At 43.2% G+C, this 14,330-nt stretch overlaps 2 protein-coding genes across 7 annotated transcripts in view; one reads left to right on the top strand and one right to left on the bottom strand.

The window, feature by feature from the left end:
• The window catches only part of NRAP (nebulin related anchoring protein), a 67,154-nt gene extending 58,406 nt beyond the window's left edge, over window positions 1–8,748 (bottom strand). For 4 of the 6 annotated variants that reach the window (XM_023511631.1, XM_003787156.3, XM_023511630.1 and 1 more), the window contains exons 1-5: window positions 8,428–8,693; window positions 7,997–8,091; window positions 7,321–7,408; window positions 2,656–2,751; window positions 946–1,050 (exon numbers count right to left, since the gene is read on the bottom strand). In XM_023511631.1, coding sequence (XP_023367399.1) covers window positions 946–1,050; window positions 2,656–2,751; window positions 7,321–7,408; window positions 7,997–8,091; window positions 8,428–8,499 — 456 coding nt within the window. In that variant the 5' untranslated portion in view covers window positions 8,500–8,693. Of the gene's footprint in view, window positions 1–945; window positions 1,051–2,655; window positions 2,752–7,320; window positions 7,409–7,996; window positions 8,092–8,427 lie in introns of all 6 variants that reach the window. The other 2 variants (XM_003787155.3, XM_023511627.1) reach the window with 1 other exon arrangement.
• A 5,393-nt stretch (window positions 8,749–14,141) lies between these two features.
• CASP7 (caspase 7) overlaps window positions 14,142–14,330 on the top strand; it is a 39,775-nt gene continuing 39,586 nt past the window's right edge. The window contains exon 1 of the mRNA XM_003787154.3: window positions 14,142–14,190. The gene's annotated coding sequence lies outside the window, so the exon portion shown is untranslated. The remainder of the gene's footprint in view (window positions 14,191–14,330) is intronic.

Genomic DNA, 14,330 nt, shown 5'->3' with positions numbered 1-14,330 from the left:
ATATTGGGGGAGAACTAACAGATAAACTTTATTGGTGAGAACGCCGATAAAGTCAGGGAAACTGGATTCATAAGGTAGTTGGAAAATATTTCAATCACGTGGAATAAATTTGAAAATGGAATTCACCCAGGGATTTGAATAACACCAATAATACTGAAAAATTCATATTTCTAGAAAAATTCGTATTCCAGCTTTTAGAAGCCCCCATGTTCTTTGGTTCTTGCCCTACATGGCTGGTACCATCTGCTTGAAAGGGTTCCCTCTCAATGCTTATATCAAAACATGTCCTTTGACTCAAAGATCTGTATGATAACACAGCCATTGATAAGAAGGACACTTTTCCATAACCTCATCTGCTAGAGATGGTCCTACTGCACTGGGAGTAAAATGTCTTTCTAATGATTGATTATGTTCTGATATTATCTGATGATGAGAAGACATATCATCTCAGCGTTTGTGTTTCTAGTATTTTCTTTCCATTTTCTAAAGGAAATGTCATGAAGACTAACAATATTTTCCAAATCACATTCTTCAGGGCGTGTAGGGACATCTTGAGGACTCTGCATATGAATAATTGGGGATCTCTACAATCTGAGCTAAAACTGCCTTTCCTCCATGGAAGCCCACTGGGGTCTCTTCTATGGTTTGGGAGGTCAGTACTTTGAAAGGGGCCATCTGATCTGGTTCTTCTGGAGATTCTGGAGGAGACTCAGTTCCTTTCCTTTCCCAGCTTCTATAAGCCCCCACAGTCTTTGGCTCTTGCCCTACGTGACTGGTACCCTGCTTGTCACCACCTTCTCTCTGATTCTCGCCCTCCTGGTTCAAGGGCCCAGAACGTGAGAATCTCTAGGGTAGTGGGGGCATTATTCTGTCTACCACAACCTTAAAAATAAACATTCGAAATAATTGTTAACTAAACAATGAAGTAATTTCTAGGGCCCTTACCTCACCAAGAGACTTTCGAGCTTCAACCATCCTTACGATTTCAGGGTCTGGCAGAGCTCCTGGGCACCAAGCATTCCCTTCCCCATATTCAGTCCAATAGGCTGTCTACAAAGGAAGCATGCAAATACCTACAAACACACGCCTCATGTATTTGGTTGGCAAGATCCTTCTACCTTTCCAGCAACATTCACATACGTTATCAATATAAGATATCCCCTAAAAACCATGAACTCCTACTGGTACATTCAGCTAACTAAAATGCTTAACTTTTGCAGCCTAAAAAATGATCTAATATCCTAAGTGATCGAGCTCTCTGAGATTTGCTATGTCATATAAACATTCCTACAAAGAAATATAGCTGAACACTTCTTTGCTCATCATTCCACCAAGAAATCTTAGATGAATCAGCATTATTCAGACAAGGTTTATTACCCCACTACCCATTATGGGCCTGAAAACTGACAATAGAGAAAAAAAAAATGAAATCAGAGTTCCTCCTTTAAGGACCTTCCTTGGGACCCATCTTGTGAGATAAAACCAATAAGCAAGACAAAAAACAACTGAACAACATTTGTGTTGTTGTGCTAAATATAGTGTACAGATGATGAATAATACTGAAGTTTTTAAAAAACAGTCTGTATCAGATGGGCCCCCTTAGGGGCAGGAAGGTGGAAGTTGAGCTGGACCTCTAGGGCTGAGGTCAGTCAGAAAAGGCCAAGGGAGAAAAAAGGGCCTGGGCTCTAGAAGGTCAGCTCCATGAGGGCAAGGATCTCATGTTTTGCTCATTGATATACCCTGAAAGCCTGTAACGTAACAGACATGGTAACTAGTTGGTGAGTAAACTCCAGACTGTGGGATGCTGTAAATAAATGTATGAAGGCAATGATGTGATCGGTTGAAGGACCATAAGGAACTAGGTTTGGCTGGACTTGAGGGAAAGAGATGGGGAGCCAGGTGGGCTTGGATGAGGGGGGCAAACTAGACAGGATGTGTAGAACCAGCCTTTGGAGATCAGGAAAGCCAGATAACTCATGTGTGAAAACATGCCCAACCATGCTTACAATCACAGAAATCTAAATTAAAACAACAAGATAGAGATTATCAAAATATTTTTCTGTTAATACCAAGTGCTGGTGAGAGTGTGGGGGAAGAGGAATTCTCATACTCTGCCTTTGAAAGTATAAACGGTACAGGTATTTCAGAAAGCAAGTTGATGATCTTCTTTAAAATTAAAAAGGCATGTACCCCTTGACCTAACAACCCCATGTTCATGATCTATTCTAGAGAAACACTTATTTGTATCCAAAAGAGATCCTGAACGAGGTTGTTCACTGCAACTTCATAATAAGAAAAGAATAGGAAATAACCTTGTCTATTAATAGGGATAGCATGGTACTAGACATCCATTCTTAATGGTGCACCCATGATACACCCGTCCATGATAGCTTAAAAGGGTGCTAATGTGAAAACATCCTCAAGATATAGTGGTTGGAAGGGAGAAGACAATGAACTTGAGCTAGAGCAGATGGAGTTGAGAGGATAGTAGGATACGTGGGTGGAGGTCTTCCATAGACAGCCAGAATTACCAACTGGATAAAAGAAGACCTAATAGATTTTCTGTAGAAATAATAATGGTAATAACACACTTCATTTGCATACGTATGTCATTCCTCTTTCTTTTCCCAAATCCATCTATCACCCTTCTCTTACCTCATTCACGAGTGGTGGCCTGTTAGGTGCATCCTTAGATTTCATGTCCCAGTGAAAAACAGACTTAAAGCGTTCACCATCTTCTTGGTCATGGATCTGCACAGTAAAGATGTTGTCAGTAATGTTTCCATCAGAAAAGAGAAAGAAACATAAACAAATAATGCCTAGCTGAAATTGCGGGATTGTCCTAAATCTCAACTATAAAACATCTGAACTGCACGACGATACGTGCTGTGCCATCCGTCTCACTGCAGTTTCATCTCCACCACCAGCCAGGTAGCACATATACAGCGCCTGCTGTGTGCAAAGCTCTATTGAGCAGTACAATTAAAAAGACTGAAATAAAGTCCCTATAAGCTTATCACACAGCACAAAGTATTCAGGCAAGAGGAACCCCAGAAAACACTGGACATTAGAGCAGCAGGGTCTTAACTTTAGTCTGTAACTATCACCCAGGGAGCTTATTAAAATGCTGGCTCCCTGATTTCACAGGAGTATTGTCCTATGCTTTATAATGTTACCTTGATTTATAATATGCCTCGAGTTAATTTTTGAGTATAGGTTGAGATAGGCGTCAAGGTTCATTTTCTTCTGTATAAGTACCCAATCACTCCAGGACCATTTGTTGGAACATCATTCTTGCCGCATTGAATTGCAGTGGTGTCTTTGTCATGATTCAAGGGACCATATAACCACAGCTCTACTTCCAGACCTTTATTGTAATCCCCGGGTCTGTTGGTCTATTCTTGTGCCAACCCTATGTGGAGTTAATTACTCCTGCTTTTATAAGTCTTGAAATCTGGTAACCTACCTTCTTCAGTTTTGTTCTTCAAGATTTCTTGGCTATTCTAGAACCTTTGTGTTTTCCTATACATTTCAGAATCAGTCTGTCAATTTCTACAAAAAAGCACCAGGATTTTGACTGGGACTGCACTGAATGTATAGATGAATTTTGGGGAAGACTGACATCTCTACAACATCTTCGTGACCTTGGGATAGGCAAAGATTTCTTAAAGAGAACATAAAAAGCATTAACCATAGAAGGAAAAAAAGGTCTCAGACCCAAATCAAGATAGTATTCTTAGATCTTAAATGAGGCCTAGAAATCTGAAATATTTACTAGCTGAAGTTTAAATCCAGATAATGAAACAAGTTCAGAGAAAAGTTTAAACCCAAGGAATTCTAGTTTCCTAGCAAAGGCACTTTCTGTCACTGACTTTCTGGGTTTGCTGCTGCTTAATGGTGTTTAATACAGCTCCCATGGGTATATTTTTTGAATATACGAATTGAGAGATTTTCACAAGCTTTTCCCCATGTATTTTAAGAGACTATCATGAACACTGTACAGAATTAAGGCAGGGATTCTTGGCTACAAATAGCAACACTAATATGGTGGGCTAGTTAATGATTGTTGCAGGGGACCAGCTTGAGCATCTCAAGATGTTTAACAACATTCCTGGGCTCTGCCCTCCAGATAGAATGGTACATGCCCCACCCCACTGTGACAATCAGCATGTCCCCAGACAAATGTCTCATGGGGGTTAAACTATCCTCCTTGAGAACCACGTACTTAAGGAATCAGAAACACATGACCAATAGACAGTCCATCCCCGTCCAAATAGCTGCATTTGCTGCCCTCCTCCCTCAAGACAAAGCCACCCCTGGGGAGGGGTTTCTCCCCTAGAGACCGTTTATGACATTCACAATCACACTGAGGAAATACACAGAGCAAAAAAAAGTCACAAATTCTACTAGTGGGGTAAGGGAGCACTAAGGGCTAATGCGCTCTCTCTGAATAGAAGAGAACCCAGGCATTTTGTTCTACCAAAAATTCCACTCGCACCAACCAAACAGGAGATTCTGTCTTTGTAATGTTTGTTTATTTTTTAAAGAGTGACATTTAGGAAACAGAAAACTGTAGATCTGCTTCCGATGCCAATTCAAATCATTACCCTACCTTTCTCCTTCCTCACCTTCACTGAAAAATGCCTTTTTTTTTTAATTTTAGCACATGCACAATGCATTTGTACTTTATTTATTTGGCAAAGTCCCTCAGAGATGCATGCGAATACAAAGATAATCTGTCATATACCCTAGGGTGGTTGTGAGACCTGGGGCCTAGGGAGATCTGGTTATCTATTTCAATTTTTCTCTGGTGGGAAAGGAGAATGTGATCTCAGGAGTTACCTTTTTTGGTACACATACACGTACACACATCATATGCACATAAACACACATCATATACACATATATACACAGGCACCAGACACACATATACTCATATACACAGATACACACACATACTACACACACATACATGCACACATATGTACACACATCATATACACATATACATGTAAGTACATCACATGCATGCACATATACACACATATGCACATGTACACATACACTGTATGCATGTACACTGTACACATGAACATACACGTACACATGCACACACATGTATGCACGTGTGCACATAATCACACCTATATACACATGCACATACATTCCACACATGCACACATGTGTACACATGCACACATTGTAACATGGATACAAACACATACACACACACAGGCCTCCTGGGAACCTTGCACCACTGTCTGTGGCTTTAAATAGAGCCAGCGATAATCCTAGCCTTGCTCCAGGCTGGGTCTGTCATACAAAGTTAAAAGAAAGTGAATTCACTACTATGTCAAAGACAGGTAAGGACTGTGTGACCTGTTGTATGATTCTAAGGTAGAGGCAAGCCAGGTGTGGCCTAGGGTAGAACCTCTCTATAGCGAGTGTAACATGAAAATAGCATTCTGATGCCTAAGTACATTGTCTTGTGTTCTATCCACCAAATTCTGGCTACACAACTGCAAAAACACCTGGATATTTGAAAATACAAATGAGTGCTCTTTTTCCTCTGGGGAGTTTGCCACCTTCTAGATATATATGAAAGGGAGCTGATAATACAGGTTCTAAAGTAAGAATAAAAACAAACTGGATTTGTGTCCAACTAGTTGGGTGAAACCAGGCAGGGTACGTCATCTTTCTCAGCCTCAGTTTCCCCAACTGTAATGTAATATCACAGAAGGTTTTATGAAGAATAACATACAAAGAATATAGAAAACTTAGTGGAGTTCTTGGCACTCTGGGTAAGTAAGATTGAAATTCAGTATTTATTGTAATTTCACGTAGCTGGCCTCAGACATCAAAAGATAAAAATAAAATCCTAAAAGAATTAGCTTTCTCAGTAATTCACCATTTACAATTTTGAATTCTTAAGGGATTCTTAATTCTTTGTGAATCCTTAGGAATCAATATGTTAATATGTGCAACTCTCCAAGCTTTAGTTACCTCACCAATAAAATGGAATAATAATAATATTCACTTCATGTGCATTAAATGAATTAAGCACGTCTGCAGTAAAAGCTATATAAGCCTATTAAATAATGGTAATAATAAACCCACAATTAGTGCAAAGCTCTTAGTGTAATAATGTATTTTATTATGTAGATTTGTAGAAAGCTGCACAGCCAGGCTTGGCTGTATCTAACACTTACTTGCTTGAGTGGGAGGCAGGCCTGGGCAGGCAAGAGAGTCAATACTCAGTGAGGAAACATTGGGAAGGAGATCTGGGACAAGGGAGATTACTAGAGAGCCTTTCACTTCGTGAGCAATTTTCTAATTTTAGAAAGCCACTAAACTTCATCCCACTGAGCAACTTCTTGAGGGCATGAGTGAGAGAAGTGCAATGATTCATCATTTTAGTTGGAGTGACAGTCCCATCAATATAGCTGGTTATCTGACAGCACATTATTGATCTTTCAAGAGGTTCAGATTATCAGTGTGGACTTCTTGTCTACCTTCCCATCCCAAATCTGCCTCTCAAACCAAATATCTTTTCAGAATCAAAATATCTTTGACCTGTCTCCACCCTAAGGGGAAAGAGGTAAGAAAGGCTGCTAATAATCTCAAGCAACTACTGGATTCAGAGAGATTTCAGAGTGCGGAATTAGAGGTTTTTAAATTTTACGTACCAAAGCATTGCAAGGGAAGAAAAGATCGGTAATGTTTTCCAATTATGTAAACCACATTTTATATATTAAATACCTAGTGCATTTAGGCCACACTCTATAAATTGTCATCCATGGGTCCAGAACTAGCCAGATGCAAAGATTACCCTGGAATCAAGGAGCTCAAATATGCAACCTAGATTATCCTGCATATTGGCCCCTAAATCTTATGGGAAGACAAACAGCAACACTTGCTCCTTAAATGCACTTTGCATTGTGTGTGGTGGAAATGGGCAGGTTCGCTACAGACGGGGACACTTAAAAACCTAACAGGAGCCTAAGCAAAGGGATTTTCTATTTTTAAAAACTGATATATAATATTTGTACATGTTTATGGGGAATGTGCAGCATAGAATGTGTAATGATCAAGTCAGGGTGTCTGGGGTATCCAATTGTCTTGAACATTTATCATTTCTATGTGTTGGGAACACTACAAGTCCTTCTAGCTATTTTGAAATATACACTATGTTGTTAACAATAGTCACCCTACTCTGTGATCAAACAATAGAACTTATCCCTTAGAACTGTATGTTTGTACCCCTTAACTATCCTCTCTTCAGCCCCCACCAACTCCCACATGCAAAATTAAGCAACCTACCTCACTAAAGGCCCCTGGAGACTTCCTCACATTTAAGTTTAATGGAGTATGATAGACACTGGTGAAAGTGTTGTTTTTAGGATTATGGCTAGAAAAAGCAGATATAAACCAAAATTAGAAATACACTTTATCCAAGATGACTATTCTTAAAGGTACAGTCATTTATAAAAAAATCAATAAACATAAAACTTAATAATTCATAGTTAATCATGAACTTTATAGTTCATGATTTTCCAGGCAATGAGTCTTACAGAAAAAAAAATAAAAGGTAAACCAATTAAATTCAACATATATAAATCAAAGTCCAAATTTAATTGGAAATGATCATTAGTAAACTTTCTGAAAAAAAGAGAAAATGATTCTGAAATTACTTAAAACACTTTAAAACTCTATAGGTATATCCATGGCAATTATGGTTTTCTGCACAATATTTAATAATTGGACATGAGGTGACAGTGCAAACATTTGTTCTTTTACTTAGAAGAAATTTGAAAGTTTCTGCCCATTGCATAAAATCCCACCTTAGTTCTCTTCAATGATCGGATATAAGTAAACACTTTGGGGAAGACATTTCTTGGATTTAGCCCTGGAGTCTCTGATGTGACCCTTCACTTGGGCACTTGTTGAAAAACACACAAAACTCAAGAGGTGGCAGGGAGGAGCACCGGACACTTACGCGTGGCAGTACGGCTTTTTCTGGTGACTCACAAAGTTATTAACAGTCAGCATCATCTTGCAAACTTCACAGTGAAAACATGCTTTGTGCCATATCTAGAAATCATATAGGAAAGATGTAATAATTACCCTTTTTCCCCTAGACTCGAGATTCTTATATATTTTAGGGTTAACAAATTGAGCTTCAGGGATAAAATGGTGATTTAAAAAATTAAAAAGCACACACAGCTATAATAACACACAGTTAAATAAATGTATCTTTTTTTTTCAAAACAGCATAGAAGAAATAAAAATGTGTAGAACTAAATAAAGGTGGGAGAGGACATCTTTTTCTTGCGGTTTGTAAAAGCCCCACGTGGGAGAAGGGAGATGGGAGAAGATAAAGTTCCCATTTTTGTTATTATTCCCAAAGGCCAAGAAATGCCTACTGACCTGATCTATACAGCTGATCTTCTCAGCAGGGTAAACCCCATACCCACACCGAGAGCAAGCCTGCACATTCATCTTCAAGTCCAAAGAGGAGGAGGGAGAGACGGGCAACAAGCAAGGAATCCAAAGAGAGCCCCCAGTCAAGTCGTTCAAGTCTCCAAAAAACCTGACAACTATGAAACTCCTGCGGGCACCTTGATCGTTCACAATCCAACTTCCACGTTCCTTTTCTGACCTTCTAGTTTGAAGTCAGCAGTTGGATGGTTTTTAAAGCTGCCACTTACTCAAGGGGCTATTTTGGCAACTCACTCAGCACGCATGCGTCTGGGAAATAAGGTGGAGGTATTTCTAGCTGACACGCTTCTCTAAATAGAAAAATGAACTCACAACAGCATCATGTTTATGTGGATAACCAAATCCTGGTGTATGATCAGGCAGCATGGAGTGGTTTAACACTAGCTGTGATCATTACCCAAGAAAAGAACCTAAGGGAAGATGCCACCCCATCATCCGACGATCAAATTAGAAAAGCTTGCTCTAGGCAGCCTATGACTAAAGCAGAAAGGCCAGCTCCCAAAAATATAGGAAATAACATGGGATTGATTCACTCCCCGGGAAGGATAAATACTATTTTTGAATTTTAGCTCTATCTACTAAAAATGTTCAGAAGAATGAAACTAAAAACTGAATATTAATTTGTGTTTAGCTTCTCCTGGAATGCAAAAATAAAAACAAATGAAAACCCGGTGTTTCAGCCTCTGCATTTTATCCTGGAATGTTCCAAGAAGATCTTTCTGATTGTTCCCTTGACTTGCAGGCCTTAATTTGGTGGCTTAAAGACAAAATCTCTGGTCCTGGTTCTGTGAAGCGTCTCGCTGCTTTCAGTTGCTGGTGAAATGGCACTTAAAAAGAGCTCGATGAGGATTTATTGAATAAATGAGATAAATTTAGTACTAATGCCAAAATGCTTACAGAGGCCAGGTGCGAAGTCCTGATTGCATATCCCATTTGAAGAAACCAACGGCTCACCAGTCCTAGATGACCACTGTCATAAAAGAATCAGAGTCCAGCATTGCCGAATATTCTGATTTTTCCAGAGAAGGCAGAAATCTGCATTTACACATGACATTTCCAGTTTTATATATTAAACAATATATGGGCTATGGGCAGTCTTGGGCTCGCAGTCTGCCAGTTTGTGACCTCTGACCTAAATGCTTTGAGATTAGGCTGCTGTCTGCAGGTAGGGCGGAGAGAGGCCAGTACTATTTTTGTGTTGAGTTGAATCAGCCAGGGGGGAGGAAGAAGCTCTCAAGTACAAATGAATAAGAGTAGTGTTCAAACTCACATGAGACTAAACAGAGGGTGGAATCTGAGTTTTTCCCACTGGGGCACAAGGCAGCCTTTGGAGGGAGCTCAAAGGAGAGGCTCCAGGCTCAGCAAAGCCTCTCACGCTGAAATGTCATCAGGGCTGTCACCAGCCTGAGCAAATGAGAATAGCAACTGGCACAGGACAAAGACCCAGAGGGTCCCCCAGAAATTTTGCTCTATTCTGGACTTCTCAAGCCTTACCTGGGGAGTTCGGAGAAGCCCCAATAATCACTGGGAATGACCTTTTCTCCAATTCAGAGTGCTGAAGAATCAAGGTAGATTACACTTAAAGGAAAAGCTATGTGACATTTCTTCTCTGCTTGAGGTTGTGATTACAATCTGTAGCTGCTACAAATTCTCTGTAACATTTGTGAAAATAAGGGTTCCTAAAATGAAATATTAAATTTGACTTGTACCATCATTTCTGCTTTATTAGATACCAGAAATTATGAGCAAGAACAACCCTAGAAATAGAAATTGGCCAGTTTAAGGAACTGGAAGTAAATGTTCATTGCTAGGGCAAGACTAACACTCCCTTCATGGCCTTGGTAGACCCTTGGCTGGTCCATACCCTGCCTTGAGTTGCATACGGCCCCTCCCTCTTGACAATGATCACATCAGTCTGTCTAAGCCTAGGCCAGTGAGCATACCAGGTTCCTTTGGCCTTATGGATTGGTTCAGACAACAATAGTCTTAGCCTGGATTTTTCAGAAAACAGAACTCAAGGCAAAGGCTTTACTCAGAAGTGTAATCCAGGAGCAAGAGTTAGAATGGGAGAGGGCAGGAAGTATAAGATTGGTTCTCAAGGTGGCCACACGTGGTATAAAGTGCATTGGGCCACTTGATCTCTGCCTTCCCAGGGGACATATTAACAACTGCTACTCAGGAATGTCTGAATAGGGAGGAGAATTTATCTGTTGGTCCCTGTCTGCCATGGGTTTTGCTCCATTAGGTGTTAACTCCCCTCCTCCTCCATGTGTATGTACCCAGGGAGACCCACAGCACCTCATGCCTCAACACCAACAGGAAAACACCAAGGGCAGCAGAAGCCACACGCTGCTGGTTGTGCCCATGTGCAGATGACCAGAGTCCACATGGAGCTAGTTGCCACTACCAAAGCTGGGCCTGCGGCACATGGAGTGACAGGCCTGTGATAGGTGAGGCCAAGGTATCTCCGATCAGCAGAGCACCCAGGACCAAGGCTTGGGGCCAGATCCCACAGAGCTTCTGCCAACACCGCCCCATGTTGCTGTGGCTTTTTTGTTTTCACTCATAGGGAGCTTCTCATGACTGAAAAGCTCACAGCCTTTTTGTTGCACATTAGTGAGCAACGGGACTCCTTTTTGAGGTTCAGGGTAGCACTCCCTATTTATCTATTTTAAATTTCATCCAGAGGATGATGGGCTCCCTACTTCAGGGATGGGGGGGAGGGTTGTGCCTTGATTGAGTCATCCAGGATGTGAAGCAATTCCTCCTAGCCCTGCATCACTTCCCAGGCCCTCCAGCGCTGTACATATGAACTGGTTTTGAAATGATGGAGAGATGATTAATATGAAGTGAGAGGGCAGCTACTGACCCCTCACTCTCACTGGTGCCCAGGGGAGATTGCAGTTGTCCCTCTTGCACTGGGGGTTTTGTGCATTCTTTAATTCAGGTTCTCCCCCAAAGCAAGGGCTTAGGTGCAGCTAGGTTATTTGGGAGGTGGGCCCATGAGGCAGGAGTAGGAGTGAAGGTTAAAGAAGAATGAGCCAGGGAAGAGAGAAGCGTCAATAGAGGGTATATTCTGAGCTAGTGACCACTGTGGGCAGCTGGGGCTCAATCTGGTTCAGGACTCTCTGAGAAATTGCACGGTGTGCCTCTGCATTATTCCACTAAAGGATGGCCACCCAACCTTCCCTGCAGGAGCACATCACACACCAGAACCCAGAAGCAAAACCCTCTCCATCCCATAATGTCTGACAAAGCTTAACACCAGGCCACTGGCAAAGACCCCCGGGAAGAGAGCCCCTTAAAGAGCCCAGTTCAATTTTCACAGAACAGACAGAAAGGGTGAATTTTGAGTTGGGAGGCAATCAATTGATAACAGGTGCAGCAGAAATGCCTCTTTTCAGGGAAGAAAGGGATTCCACCTGGACCCTGAGCTTCCCACCTGGCAGAAGCCTGCTGGTGCCTAAACAGGGGCCAGAGTTTGCAGAGTATTAGAGAAGCCATTAAGGGTGTCACCCCTCATGGGTGCTAAGCCCAGCAGGGTAGGGATGGGGAGCTTACAAGCAGCCTGGTTACCGGAGGAGAGGGCTGTAGGGAAGGTCCAGAGGGACTGGCCTACAAGCACCCATGAGGCCAGTCCTTTGGAAGCCATCCAAATAGGGAAGGCAGGGGGATTTTTCTGAAATGGGGGGTTCATGCTATAAGTATGTGAATATAGACAGGAGTATAAAACGATTACATGGCCCAAAGCTGGAGTGACATAGGAAGGAGACACTATAGAAGAGATTAGCTTTCGGATCCAGTGTCAGCACAATGATTAGAGAGGGAACATTTCACGATGGTTTCTTCCCTTCCATACTTCCTTGTGATAAGCCAGCCTCAGAAGACTCATTTTGGAATTTCTAATACCAGCCCATAGCAAAGAACAGGAAAAGAAAGTTTTCCTGCAAACCACCTCTCATTTGAGCCAGCTATGGATTCTTACATGCTAACACAGTGTAATATAGCATTTGCTTCATATAATTTATGGCAAAGCCTTTCCTGTGAATGGAAAATTTATTATTTTCCTGGGCAACCTAATCGTAGTTCTGCCACGAGCCAGTTTGTAATTTGGGCAACTGCTTGAGCTCAAGATTCTTTATCTATAGAATGAGTAGACATTATTCATGAAGGTTCTAAATTCCACTGTATTTCAAGAATAACCTGCAAAATCCTAAATTTACAAATTAGATAAATCAGAGAGTAACTTACTTTGCCAATAGGAGTCATTTCTCAAATAATTCACTATGAATTTCTTTGCAAAGTAAATTATCTTAGTGGCTGGAATGGCTTCGTTTACCCAGTCAGGGACATGAGTTCTGAATGGTCATGTGGCCACATTAGATACTGTGTTACTACCTGTGAAAAATATTCAGGAATTCAGGATTTTTCACAGCAATTAATCAATTGTATAATAATTATTCCCTTACACTTGTGGGGGCCAGTCCTTGTTCAAACCAAGCAAGTGTCCTCACCTGGTGAGAATCTGTAAGCCTCAGGCGCAAGCGAAAACAACCAAACAAAAAGATGTGGTTCTCACCCCGTGTCACCGCTAAGCTTGTATGCCGCCTTTCGCTCGAGGCTTTGGTAGTTCTTAAAAGCAAATATTTTATCTCTGGTATGAATAAAACTACAGTTTCTTTTCAGATATTCACACTTTAGTGTGAGATGCTTCCTTGAGCAGTCTTGGGGAGAAAGGCATCGGAAGCCGAGTTTACAACCTTGGGCAGTGAAGGAAGACGGAGATGGGGCGGTTCTGGGGATGCAGGTAAGGTCCCCCGGAGCTGGAACCAGTGCCGGCGCTCTCCGTCCCGCTCGTGACTCATTCACAGCCACATACCCACTGCCTGACACGTGGGGGCGCACAACAAATACTTCTGGAATGTTTCTGGCGCCACATTGCTAGGTTGTTGCGAAGTGGGTACTGGCTTACCCAACGCGGTTAGCGATCTGCGCCCCGAAGGAGGGCGCCCGGCACGGCCCCATCCGGGAGGCCGGAAGACCACGGCGATCCCGCAGCTGGCCCAAGGGTCGGCGTCCGGGAAGGTGACGCAGGCAGGTGCCAGCGCGGAGCCCCCGGGGGACGCGAACAATAACGGGCTGGGGTTGTGGGTCTGGCTGCGGAAGAGCCCGCCGGCAGTGGGAACTGGTCCCCGCGTTGGTGAGGAGGCCTAGGTCGAGACCTAGACCCAGGGCGGGGAAGTGGAGGTGATATGACAAGCGTCCCCATCATCGCACGCCCCTGTGAAGTTTGCGTTCTTTGGGTCACTTGGAGCGTGGCCAGTCTTGCAGAATGTGCTGTCCCGCGCGCTGGCGGGACTCCTTCCATCTCTGCAGACTGTCCCTAGCGAGCTTCCCGGTGTGTGCAGCCAACTTTGCCGAGGAGACCGCCGGACAGGACGCCAGTGGCGGCCCGTGCCACTCGGCGTGTGGCCAGCGGTGCAGAGAGCACCGTCGGGTGACTGCCTGGGGCCCCCTTTGCGGAGCGCACTGTCCCGGAGCCAGGGGCGGTGCCCACGGCCCCGCGACCCGCCCCGGCGGCCCCTCCCTCCGCGGCTCCGGGGCTTTTACTTTCGCTTTCTCGGCGGCAGCGGCTACCGGACGCTGGCTGCCGTGGGACTGAGAGGACGCCAGCTGCGCGCGGTGGGAACGGTAACTTCGGCCGCCGCCTGCGCGTCCTCCCTTCCCGCCTTCCCTCTCCTCCCTCCTCTTCTCCCCTTCCCGCCCCGCTCTCTCCTTTCCCTCTGCACCCCCCGCACAGTCGTGGAAGCCGGGTTGAGGACTGCACCGTG

The sequence above is a fragment of the Otolemur garnettii genome, unplaced genomic scaffold, assembly GCF_000181295.1.
Source record: "Otolemur garnettii isolate 467f Iridium unplaced genomic scaffold, OtoGar3 scaffold00021, whole genome shotgun sequence".
Taxonomy (NCBI): Eukaryota; Metazoa; Chordata; class Mammalia; order Primates; family Galagidae; genus Otolemur; species Otolemur garnettii.
Note: the sequence above shows the minus strand (reverse complement) of the source record. Positions and strands in the feature narration are given on the sequence as shown.